The 13,407-nt window shown below is 30.3% G+C and overlaps 1 protein-coding gene across 3 annotated transcripts in view; it reads right to left on the bottom strand.

Annotated features, from left to right (window-relative positions):
- The window catches only part of LOC123291865 (protein doublesex), a 121,980-nt gene that overhangs the window by 98,991 nt on the left and 9,582 nt on the right, over nt 1-13,407 (bottom strand). For 2 of the 3 annotated variants that reach the window (XM_044872297.1, XM_044872295.1), the window contains exons 2-3: nt 3,410-3,911; nt 2,238-2,435 (exon numbers count right to left, since the gene is read on the bottom strand). In XM_044872297.1, the coding sequence (XP_044728232.1) occupies nt 2,238-2,435; nt 3,410-3,902 (691 nt within the window). In that variant the 5' untranslated portion in view covers nt 3,903-3,911. The remainder of the gene's footprint in view (nt 1-2,237; nt 2,436-3,409; nt 3,912-13,407) is intronic. The other variant, XM_044872296.1, reaches the window with a different exon arrangement.

Here is a 13,407-nt window from a genome sequence, read left to right as displayed (position 1 = left end):
CTTGTTCAATTATTTCCATTTAAGCGATAATTAGTAGATAATTAGAATGCATCAGGAAATAGTATAATAAAGACTCAAGAACGTTACTCGCGGTTCCATGTGGGGAGAAAGGTATAATGGCAGTAGTCTAAACCATCAGCAGTTATTCTAGCAGTAGTCTTTGCACAGAGATACAGCCAGCTTACATACATATTTACCCACAGTTGTATATTAGAGGAAATCATTGGAAGTATAAATTTTTTCCCATACTCGCGCGGTCAGCTGGCGTAAAATACACCATGTTATAGTCATAGTTGATTTTTTTTCTAGATATTGGGTTAAGTTCTAATAAGTTTTTAGTTGGGAGGAAATGAATATATATAAATAATTTTCATCTTCAGACGTGGGAAACTTCCACCACTCATCCCCTCCACGGAAGCGGCTTCCGTTCACGAGGCTTTATTTATACTATTTCCTGGTGCATTCCACTGATTATCACTTGAGAGGAACTTGGTTGTGTAAATCTGTCACTGGCTTACGGGTTAATTGATTTTTGTTGATATAGTTGGCTCAATCTCTTTAGACAAAACAAAACTCAATCACGCTTTTATTATTATGCAATCAATCTTGCTTGATTAGTTATTTCTCAATTGAATTCTTTTCACGGTTCAATGGAATTAAGGTATTTCCAGCATAGTATTTGCAGTTTCTATGTTAAAACTATGGTAAAAAGAAATTTTTTTTCACAGGCTAAGAATACCTTACTATAACATCCCAAAGTTTCAGAAGTTTTGAAGTTTAAAACACGAAATAATTAATGCCAAAGTTTCTAATTTTGACCAATTTACGTCAAAACTAATATCTCAAAAACAAAACGACGTGGTGTTTTTTTTATTCTAAGAACATTCTTTTCAACTCTCTTTATATTTATTGCAATTCCGCCGAGAGAATTTTTTAATATCATAAAAGATAGCTGGGAGGACAGTGAATTTTACATGCTTTGAGCCTCGAAATATTTTATAGCTGATTATCTCGTGATCCAAACGACGCAAAATTCTGCAACTTCGAGATCTCACATCAAACATTATTCTGAATGTGACGAAAATAGACCAAATTTAGCGACAAGTGTACAATACTACACGTGGTAGTTTTTGTACTTTTTATTAAAGATAAGATTATAAAAGACCTTCTGAAACTTCAATTATTTGAGTGATAATGAAATAAAAAATGCAACATGCGTTAACGCCGTGAAATAATCTGGTAAATTAAACTTATTTTCCATACATAATATGATAGAAAACTTTGATTTTTAGATAATTCTGAAGGTCAATGTTAAATTCAAGTCTTATCATAATTATGTATCTTTTTTAATACATCAACTTATGACAGAAACTTTTTATTGTAGTTGCCATCATGACAGAGAGGTACCGAGATTTAACAAAATTTGCTTTAAAAACGGTACGGAAGCGCCATCTTTTATGTCGGTATGTAAACATTTAATAACGCTGAAAAATCGATTTCTGTATATGAGGTATTTTTATTTAATTTGGTTCTTTTCAATTTATTTGGACTAGACTTTGGCCTAAACAGTCACTTCTTGGGGATGCAATGGCGTTTAATGGATCTCGTGTGGTTTCTCCGTTACAAAACACTACAATATTATTTATTAAAGCCCCCAGAGAGTGTGAAATGGGACTCGCCGGTCATCAAAATTTGCTTTAAAAAATCAGTTTCCGTGTCAACCATTCGAGCGACTCGCGACTGTTGGGTCACGATACAACACTTTTGGGCTATGGGCAAAGCTCTCTCTGACCTCTTCAACCAGTTTATTGTAACTTCTTGGTCGTTGATGTTTGGACATCAAACGACGGAAATCGTTGTCAGGCATTGCCTGTCGGCCATGATATTTTGATGATATGCACGTCGGACTAACACAGCTGAACAATTATTTTCAATGTACAGCGTCACTATTTTGCCGCATTGTTGTGGTGTGTAGCGATTCATGGTTAAAATTGTACTGAATTGAGATTCCATAAACATCTCTTATCAACTCAATTGGTTGATAAATGCCAAAATTATTCAATGTTAACATACTAACATAAAAGATGACGCACCCTGTATTTACCTTTATTTAAATAATAAAAAGATTCTCATTGATAGTTTCTAAATAAATTTAATGTTAATACATTTTCTAAATAAATTTAATAAATATAAATTAACTCAAAATTGGAACTGAAAATTTTAAAAAACAAACTTACCAGCAAAAGGATTACCATTTTGTGAAAGTGGATGTGTTATTGAAAAAACAGTAGGTGCCGGCACGTGGCTTAGACTGGTTGGTAGAATACAATTAGCAGGTAATAGCACTGGATGTTGTTGATTTCCTGGTGTGTACGCCGTTGTTGGTGATGCCGTTGTTTCCACTCCAATTGCACCTGATTGAATGACAGACTGACCTAGTAAATTAAATAACTTTCAAAAATTATTTACTACTAAAAGTCATTATTAATTAAGTTTAAGTCTTTATCTACAGCCACGAGAGAGTAAAACCCTTTACTACCTCTTTTCTATTTCAATTAATCAATATCTACTTTCCTTTTTCTAAGTTTCTTAAATTTTGTGATCGAAAAAACCGTGGAAACCTCAGATTTTGGCGATAATAACTCTACGGACAAGTTTTTGGAGAAAGCTTTTAAAACAGATTTTTAAAGTAGACTAAATTTGTTAACATACGAGACTATATAATTGTCTCTGTACATTCAATAGTTTCCAAGATGTTTGTAGAGGAAAAGCTCTGGTTTCAATAAGGATTTTGGAGAGGCGATGCTGGAATATATGAAATCTGATTCTTGCCTCTCCCACATTTGTTGTAAAAAATTCCACGTCGGTTTGAAATCGCAGTGAGGATGATCATCAAGTCAAAGACCTCACCAACGACTAACACTACATCAGAGGTAAAGGTAACAAATACAGCTGTAGTGACGATGAGCATATCAGTATCTTCCTGCTTGGAGTACTTGAAGGTTGTGATTTTCTATTTTAGTTGTCAAAAAAATTATAAAACGAATCTGGTTTTTGTCATTTGACAAGAATTTTTGTTGAGGAACCTGTGTCATGTTTTTCGCACACTATTGAATTTAAGCATGAGTTTAGATTGTGGATAGTGAAAAGTGTGCCTAATAAATTGGAAATGTCCAAATGACTATCGAATTTTTGAATTCTCAATAATTACATTGAGGTTCCGATGATGTGCAAGCTAGGCTTCTGTGTGCTTAAAAAGATTTCTAAAAAAGGTTTCTAGCAGCCATAGAATCGAATCATAAAGCGGTTATCTCGTACCGAAAATGTTGTAACTATTGATATTTCTTACAAATAAACCCCTGTGTTTCTTTAAGCACCATAAAAAGTAAAAATTAAGTAAATATATTACCGTGAGTTGAGGACGGCGATGCTGTTAATGAATCATTACGAGTTGGCGGTGGTGAAATATAATTGTTTGCACCACCAGATGTAAGTGATGTTTTTCGTGAAATTTGACTATTATCTGATGTGGAACTTGGTGATGGAGGTTTTCTAGATGTAGAGCGATTTATTGAACCATTTACTAAAACTGGCTGAAAAGATGATTCAGCGTGTACTGTATCGCTATTAAAACGACCAGATGGTGAATCTGCAATTCTATATGAATAAGGAGACTTTCTATGCTCTTTTTCCAACATTCTTGATGATGGAAGTGGTATACTGTTCGAACCGTTCAAGTTTGCTGGGTTTGATAATGGTCCACCACTACCTGACGTTGAAGTTGGAGAATTAGCTGCTGAATCTCCACTACAACTACGTGTTCCCGGTGATCGTCCATTATATGATGATGGACGATGTGGTGGACTAGCAAACATTAACTCACGGTTTTGACCGCTTAACATCGCTTCATCCTGAAATAGAAATGAATTAATTAATGTTATGTTTAAAATAAATTGATAAAAATGTATATATTGTGTTACAGAATTGCGCTTGTTGCGATTTCTGACCGATCTAATTCCTTGAATCTTGCCAGTCAATAGAGTTAGTGATAGCTAGCGAAAAATTGACCTTACAGCTGAAAAGTAGGTTTCATAAAAAATTTGAATAAGATCGGATCAAGATTGTGTGGTATCAAAAAAACGAATATTTTAACTTAATGACGTCATCAGAATCCAAAAAATTTAATTTTGCTCTATCACATCCAAATTTTAACCAATTTTGATAAACCGAGTATGTAATCGTAATAAATTTGGGTCATACTTTTCAAATTTGTGATCAAAATTAGCCTAGCTCTAATAAATTTAAAGAATGTGGAGTTCTGGTCCCAGAATTAAGCAAATACGTGATAGCTAGCGAAAAATTGACATCACAGCCGAAAAGAATGGCCCAAAATTAGTAGGTTTTAGAGAGAGGTTTTAATTAGTAGGAGCGCCTTTTTCATGATTCTTTACTAACTTTTTGTTTTGCGTTAGTGGGGATTAAATGACAAATTAATTTGACGTTTAAATGTTTTTAATAATGAATAACTAATTAGCTTTTAATTGTTTAACTGGAGCAATTATATATTCTGAAGGATATTAACGATTAAAATATGTAAATGTAAACTGAGATAATTTGTAATTCAAATTTTTTAATCATGATTAAGTAATTAATAATTAATTATATAAGTGAAACAATTGTATATTCTAAAGAAGCATTTAAGAAGCAATTTTTTTTTGGATATATCTTCTTTTTTTTCAAATATTAATATTTTACGCTAACTTATTAGCTCAGTGTATATAGTACATCAATTAAATACACTTACGGTTTTAAATTCGTGAATCATTTTATATTTAGAGTTACAGTAGGATACAACAAGCTATTTCATCGATGGTAGTGGTCAGATCACAAACTCCAATCATTCATTATCGAAGATAAGTAGTAAGATCAAAATAGCAATTCTTGCAAAGAAACTATAGAATAATTGTATGTAAATTATTTGCAGTTTATTAGACATTATACGCCCTATACTTTTATACCATGCATATATGTAATATGCAAGGTATACTAAGTTTAGTCTCAAGTTTGTAACGCTTAAAAATATTAATACTACGAACAAAATTTTGGTACAGGTGTTCATAAAATCACCTAATTAGTCCATTTTCGGTTGTCCGTCTGTCAACTCGATAACTCAAAAACGAAAAAAGATACCATTCTAAACTTTTTACAGCGTACTCGTAAGGGAGGTCGAGTTCGTAAATGAGCAACAGAGGTCAATTGGGTCCATAGGACCCATCTTGTAAGCCGTTAGAGATAGAACAAAAGTTTAAATATAAAAAATGTTCCTTATAAAAAACAAAACAACTTTTGTTTGATACATTTTTTCATAAACATCTCTGTTTACCCGTAAGGGCGCAAATTAGGAATAAATTGTATAGTATATATTATATGGGAATATCATTTATATTAGTGATGTATGTGTGACATGTATGTATGTGTAATGTGATAGAGTAATCAACCCTGTATATACATGGTATTTCAACAATTAACTCAGTCAATTGTTTGTTTTCACTTGTTTAGTGTGGGTTTAGAAGAAAGAGAAAAAGCTTCTTAGTGTATTAGTATAGAAATAGAAAAAGCTATGAAAATATATAAAAATAAGAATGTTTTGATATCCATGTTACCAATATAAAAATATATTTTTATTCGTGATATTTTCTTTTTTTCTTTAGTAAAGAATATTATTAAGTTTTCATTTCAGAAATGAATTTTATATATTTCTATGTACGTTCATTTTTATACACATTGCTTTGTCTTATATTATAGCTTGTATAGAGTATAGTGTATGTATAACAGTAAAAATTATTATGAGCAAACTTTTAATATTTTCAAAATTTATAACTTTTATTTGATATTATTGTGTAATATGATTTAACACGTACATTCATTCGTTATGTAGGTGTAGTAGGTACCTAAATATACATCACTTTTATTCATAATAACAATAATAATTAACTTTGTTCTAAAAGCTACCAAATAAATGTTAAGTATAAATGTATAGGTTATAATGAAATTGAAGTCTATTGTTAGTAAGAGTTGACTCTTTCCAGACAGAGTAAACTCTTACTAAAAACATCAGTAACAGTTGATTGAAAATGAGTAGACACACTTTTCCTAAGAAGAGTTAACATGCCTGCTATGGTTTAGTAAAAGTTGATGAACAATTATTTACTATAAGTGTATAATCATGTCAGATTCCTTGTTGTAACAAATGATAGTCTACATTTCTATTACTTTATTCTTTTTTTGTACGGTAAGTATATATGGACACGATCGTGCTTTTAGCGCGAGTCTACCGTTAAGATAAATATCTGGATGATCGAGCTTTGCTGGGTATTTTTTTAGCTAAAAAGACACAAATTTTATCACTAAGATAAGAACCATTTGAAACTTCACATAAATAAAAATTTGAATGTCCCGGTAATGTACTTTATTTCGTTAACTACGATATACACCAATAGATGTCAGGAAGAGTCATATTTTGCAGTGTATGTTTCAGTTTTTCATTAAAAGACGGATAAAACCATTTGGAGCCATTTCGGATATATATATATATATATATATATATATATATATACATATATATATATATATAAGAATTGCTCGTTTAAATATATAAGATGGACTGAAATGATCAGTAACAGTTGACTTTACCTAGGAAGAGTCAACTCTAACTAGAGGATCAACTTTTCCTGTAACATATACTATATAAATAGCACTTACTCATTGTATTCGTTGTGTGCGTAGTCATGGTAGGGATAATAAAATCGATGCCAGCGCTTTAAGTGAAAAATTTTGGAGATAAAGGAGGCTGTTATGACTAATTTGCAATTCTTTACATGTTAATGATATAGAAACTGTCAAATTAAAATGATTGAAAAACACTAATTAATTAAACTTAATGCATTAAAAATTGTGTTAAATGTAAGTTTTCAATGCAATCCATACAATTCTATATGCATCCATACAATTCTATAATTAAAGTAGTGTATCGTTGTCATGGAAACGAAATTCACGCACGAAGCGAATAACATCAAACACACTATATTCTTTGCTTTATAACATTATAGCATCGTCTCAACCGCTTTGCTGGGCAATATCATCTTTAGATTGAAAACAAAGCTACTGCGTTATAGACTTTACTTCCCTTGTTGTGCAAGCGATGTAAAGTCCTTTAACAATAGGAGTGTATTCACTTTGTGATGTTATTTTACTATTTATTACTTGCTTATTTGAACTGTTGTTAGGTGTTCACTTTCAGGTCGAAGTTTTAAACTATATTTAATGGCATTTAAACCACAAGAAATAGATTAAGAGTAAAGAAAAGTAATTTATCTTTTAAAAAAAATTCATGTTTTATCAGTGCTATTGATACGGAAATGAAGGTGACATATTTCAGTGCACGGAAGGCAACTTTACTGCCATGGAAAAAAAACTAATGTTTTGTTAACAGAACTAATGTTTTGTTAAATAAACAAACTCAAGAGCAATACATATCCGCGGGGATCCGGTATCTTTCTCAGTACTCTTCAGATATTTCTATTCCGTAGGTACATTGAAATGTGTAGATAGGCCTTGCCCTAATATGGGCAAAAAAAATACTTTCTGTTTTATAAGCCCAGGAGTAGGTTAATTTTCCAATTTACTTCTGTGTGAAGCCATAATTCCCAATACATAATATATTTATAAAAATTTAAAAAAAAAAAATTTTCCCAGTAGAAATATACATCAAAATAACAAAATGTTTGACCCCTTCTTTTTTAAAAATTATTTCGTAGACTCACAGATAAGAATTTAAAGGATAAAAAAGTCGATAATAATAAATTTTCAGCTTGTGACATAAATAGTGAATATAAATAATAATCAAGTCGTACAGAATGTTTAATAAATGATAATTTTTTTTATTGCAATTGCATTGATTGCCAATAAGATAAAATTGTAATTATAAGTAGAACACTCCACATTATATCCTGTATATATTAAATATATACCAAGGTATACTAATTTTAGTCCCAAGTTTGTACCGCTAAGAAACATTGACGCCTTCAGTCCGTCTATCTCTATCAACACGATAACTCAAAAACTAAAAGAGATACCAAGCTGAAATTTTTATAGCTTACTCGGGATGTAAAAAATGAGTTTGAATTCGTAAATGAGCAACATTGATTGTTTGAGCCTTTGGTTCATAGGACCAATCTTGTAGTTGCTAGAGGTATATCAAAACTTTAAATATAAAAAATGTCCCTTTTAAAAAAATAAACAACTTTCGTTTGAAACATTTTTTTGTAAACATCACTGTTTACCCGTGAAGGCGTAAATTAAAACAAAACTTTGGTGTCCATTTTCTTAATAAGGAGTCGAAAATTTGTAGGGAGCTTCAACTAGTGGTTTATTGAAACTTTCATGAAAAATGAAAAAAAAATTATAGAAAATACTTTTAAAAGTTTTCGAAAATCAAAGTAAATAATGCCTAATTATATTGGTTTTTAAAACTTATTTAATTTATTAAAATGATGCAAGCAATGACATTCAACACTTTTTATACAGGGTATTTCAACAATTAACTCAGTCAATTGTTTGTTTTACACTTGTTTTTTTTTTAAATTAAGTATAACTAACACATTATGTACTATGTACACTATTTAACTAAAGACTATTATACCAAATATGATAAAATTAAATAGCAGGGTAAGATGTAGTATCAAGGATACAACCTTAATGTAGCCACGTGTTTCTTGTCATCTTTTAGATTGCATTTTCAAAATCATTTAAATGCATATTTTCATCCTTGCTTTTAAACTTTGCTTATTTTAGCATGATGATAACATTGCATGGAAAACCTGTTGACGACCCAACGGTACTAAAATCATTTGTCAACCGAAAGAAGGGTAGTGAGTTTCATCCTCAAAAGTTTAGTGTAATCTCTCATGTCTAGTCCATATGTGATTTAGCCAACTACATGAACATTGTTGTTATTAACTTACAGAAAGTTTGAAATTAACTTATTGATCATTTTTATAATGTATACTATTTTTTGGTGTATAGGCAACAAGCATCGATAGCGCAGTTGGTTAAGCAGTAGATTTAGGACACTAAAATCAGTAGTAATCCACATGTCGCTAGTTCGAATTCGCCTCGAAGAAAGTTAATTTTTTTTAAATAAACCTATTAACAGGTATAAATCTTTTATATACCTGCTCATGTAGTTGTGACAATCACATCAGTATTTTGTAGTAATATTTATAAATGGTAGAATCAAAAAAAGATTGTTGAAACTATGTTGCATTTCAAAACAACCATATTTGAAATTTGTTAGACAGTATATTACTTTCATACAAACAACTCATGTGTTTGTGTCAACTTCACCAATCAACCACGTACGGTAGTCGCATCACATTGTAGCACCATTGGCCATCATTTGTAGCACCATTGGCTATATTTGATCTCGCGATGAGGTTGAGACAACCTCATATCGATTGGTATTAATAATTTTTTTTTCAGTGTATGGAATATAAAAGAATGATAAATTCCTAGATCAAACTAAGTGTCTATGATAAGGCATTAGACATCAGACAGGGAATCATTATATACTAGAACATTATGTATGTCTATGATATGAAATTTGACATTGACCTTGTGGAAATATAACATAATTAGAAACATTTTATCAAATTTGCATTAAGTTTTTTTTAATATTCGCAATGTGATAAGATAAAATAATATTCTTCTAATGTTCGCAACACTTTTATAGTTTTATTAAACTATTTACGTAATAGAGAGTAGAGGCCACATTGATATTTATTAAAAATAAATCTTGAAATAAATCAAATTGAATACTTCTAAAATTAAAAATGTCGGACATACAACACTATAATTTCGTCGTAGTCAAATATTAGCCCAAATAAATAAGATTCTGAGCCAATATTAGCCCAGATTTCACCAGGATTATCTTTTTTTGGATGCCAGAAATGGCCTATGAAAAGACCATTGTAAAATCATGTGAGCTAAAAAATATATTCAAGATAAACGGTCCCGAAAATAGGTTTGTTTCAAATATCTCGTAATCTATGAAGTTTATGGCAGTTTTAGTTATTATAAAATTTCTTCGTGAGTTAATTTTACATAAAAAAGGTTCTACACAAAATATCCGTGGAAGTAATATTTTACAAGATATTTGGCTTAAAAAAAGCAGTTTCATTACAAATAAAGGACAAAATATTTGCCATTGCAGTAGAAATATGTTTTAAATCTTCCATTTTATGATTAAAAAACAAATTACACTAAAAAGTAATGCAAAAATTTAAAAATTTCTATGTGAAATGAACGTTATATAAAAAAAAAAAAAAAAACTAAGTACCTATTAATCGATAACATTATTAATCAATCATCATGTATTAGTTTGTTTTATAATTATTAGTTTATTTAAAAATAATTACTAGTATTATCTGTACATTAATTTAGTTTGTATATGTTCTTGAACTTGAAAATTAGCATATGTTTAGATAATGAGGTTCCCTCCACAACAGAATAGAAGCATCTATTTGTAATAATAAAAATACGTCTGACGCGTGTATTTGGAAAATTATTTTATGGAAAATTATCTACAATTTGATTGTAATGAAATGAAATTGTAGGTTTTTTGTTACATTTTCCGAACATTTACACTTTTTTAGTCGAGAATATTTAACATGAAATATAATTATTCATAAAGATTAAAAGGTATTGAGTAAACCATCGTTTTCGCTAATTATCATCCTCGAAGGTTTGGCAAATAGGCGGATTTAAGGATAAACATACAGTTATCACATAATTATATTTCTATCAAGGGAAAGGTTTTTGATACACCTACACAGGTGTATGATACACCTACACTTGGAAATTCATAAAATACAAGAAAGTTATTCTTAAAATAAGGTATATCCCTTTAAGTACTTGATTTTCCCAGCGCTTCCACCATATTTGATATATATACATTTCATAATCATATGTCATAATCATATGATGCATAGACTATAGAGATTTTGTATCTGCCAATATATTTGTATTATGTTTTGTATGTAATGGACAAGGACCCAAGGGAACTCACTGGCAGTCATCTCTCTCTCTTCGTATATCTCAAGTTTTGGGCCCTAGCGTGCTCTATGTACCTATATAAACTCTTTGAATTCAACGTACAGTTGACTCTAGGTACTACACCTTACCTTATCAATGATTAAAGGTATATAAAGAATATTTAATTCCACAACAGAATACAATCCTACAAAAAGAATATAAGTATAAGTATTAGTATGTGTATACAAAATCAATTAAATTGTATTATATTCTTGTTAATTTTCTAACTGAGCAATACAAAAAGCACTAAAAATTATTTACTTGAAGGTTATGCAAGGTAATAAACTTTATTGACTTGAATTTATATTATTTTATGCATTAAAAATTGAAAAAATAAAAATGATAATATTTATTAATGCTGCATGTGAACCAAGAAACACACTAATTAAGAATTCTAACTATCGGACACAGGTACACAGATCAGGTTCATCTCGAAATATTAAAAGAAATTGATTCCATCACGCTCTCGTAATTTAAGCCAAGCCAAAACGTGTTTATCACATGTTTGCTCTGATTATATTAAATAAACTTTATATATTGTCGTTAGTTGATTCTTCTCTTTGCAATTCCTAAAAAACCTGTATCTCTAGCTGAAACTATTCAAAACTATCTTTACGAAAATTTATAAACGTAGGCAGTGTTTCCTTTGCCTCAAAAAAGAAAAGTTTGAAAAAAAGATTTAAAAGCTTTTCGCTTGTTAATTCAAAGTAGTAGAAAGAGGATATCAAATTGACTTAAATATTTCTTTGATGTACAGTATTTCGGAAACGAATAAATTTTGGCAAAATCACTTTCGGGAAGTTAATGAGAAAAAAAAGGTTTTTGAACTGAAGTGACAAAGTTAACATTAATTATTAAATAGTATTCGTAAGATGGGAGGGCAGATTAAAAATACTTGTGTTCTGGGGTGGGGTAGAAGGGGAAAAATTTACCGGCCTATTATCATACGTACCAAATATACAAAAAAATTTCATTAAAATCAGGCCAGCCATTTCGAAGGAGTGCGACCACAAACACCGTGACCACGTGCTTTTTAAACGTAAGAAAGAAAGACATATTCGAAAAATAATTAATTGATTGGTATAGGCGTTCATAGATCGGCAAATAATTGAAAAATCCGGTTTTTTTTTTATGATTTCTTAATTAACACAAGTTATTAATTACAACAAATTATTACTCATGTAAATAAAAATTAACATATTACATATTAATTTATACACACATGTCGCTGCTTATATTTGCAATATCATTATTAATTAGTCTAGCCGACGAATTAAAATTGGTGAAATATATAGATAAGGGAAGTAAAAATATGAGGTGAAAGCTCGTTAAATTCGGAATGATGTCTAGAAAAATGTGCCAGAAGCATATTGTGGCACATAAAATTGAGAAAGTTATAAACAATTAAAGATAAAAAAGAAGTTATTTCGTTATTCAACAATATTTCATAAAATATTAATATTTAAGAAATTTGAAAAAAAAAATTCTTTAAGAGGAGGTTTCCAATAAAAAGCCGTCAGTCACAGAACTGTATATACAATATAGTCACAGAACTGTATATCCATGTAATGTAACTCTGAAAAGAGGTCGCCAATTCTAGATCTTCGTGCGTCACCTATACTCAATGTCAGAAAAAATGCTTGTTTTAAAACATTCTAAGTGTTACTATTATAACATAACATATGATGAGTACGCTTAGAATGTTTTAACTGTAGCATTTTTTCTGACAGTGAGTATACCTTTAAGATTAAATAGTTTTCCACAGGGAGGAAAAGAGGTCCCCCGACTGTAAGGACGAATTTACTTATCATAAGAAGTTCAGTTGAAAATATTTACCAACTTGTTTTCATACTTTTAAGAGCACGATTCTGTAGTCATTGGGTTTTAGTTTTTGAACTTTATTTAATTTAAACGGTTTTGGGGTTATAATTTCGTGAGAAAGTATAACAACATACGTATATTTGAAAAATGCTAGTTACGCCTTTTTATTTGATACCTAACACGCTATAATGAAATCGAAATTTGTTTTTCAATCATAACTGCATTTCCTCTAGAGGGCGCCTTATTCAATTTAATGTAAAGTCATCTACAACCAGCGGACGATCAAGACACTTTCAACGACAACTAGTTTTTAACCTTTGGGGTTTGGAAAGGTTTAGTGAGAAAATGGGGATGAATAATCGAGTATTTTGAAAAAGTTTGACCCGAAATACAGATTACATCTAATTTGTGTGAAAGCAATAATGAAGATATAGA

Source organism: Chrysoperla carnea, chromosome 2, assembly GCF_905475395.1.
Source record: "Chrysoperla carnea chromosome 2, inChrCarn1.1, whole genome shotgun sequence".
In the NCBI taxonomy this organism is placed as follows: domain Eukaryota; kingdom Metazoa; phylum Arthropoda; class Insecta; order Neuroptera; family Chrysopidae; genus Chrysoperla; species Chrysoperla carnea.
The sequence above is the reverse complement of the archived record's forward strand: the minus strand, read 5'-3'. Positions and strand labels throughout refer to the sequence as shown.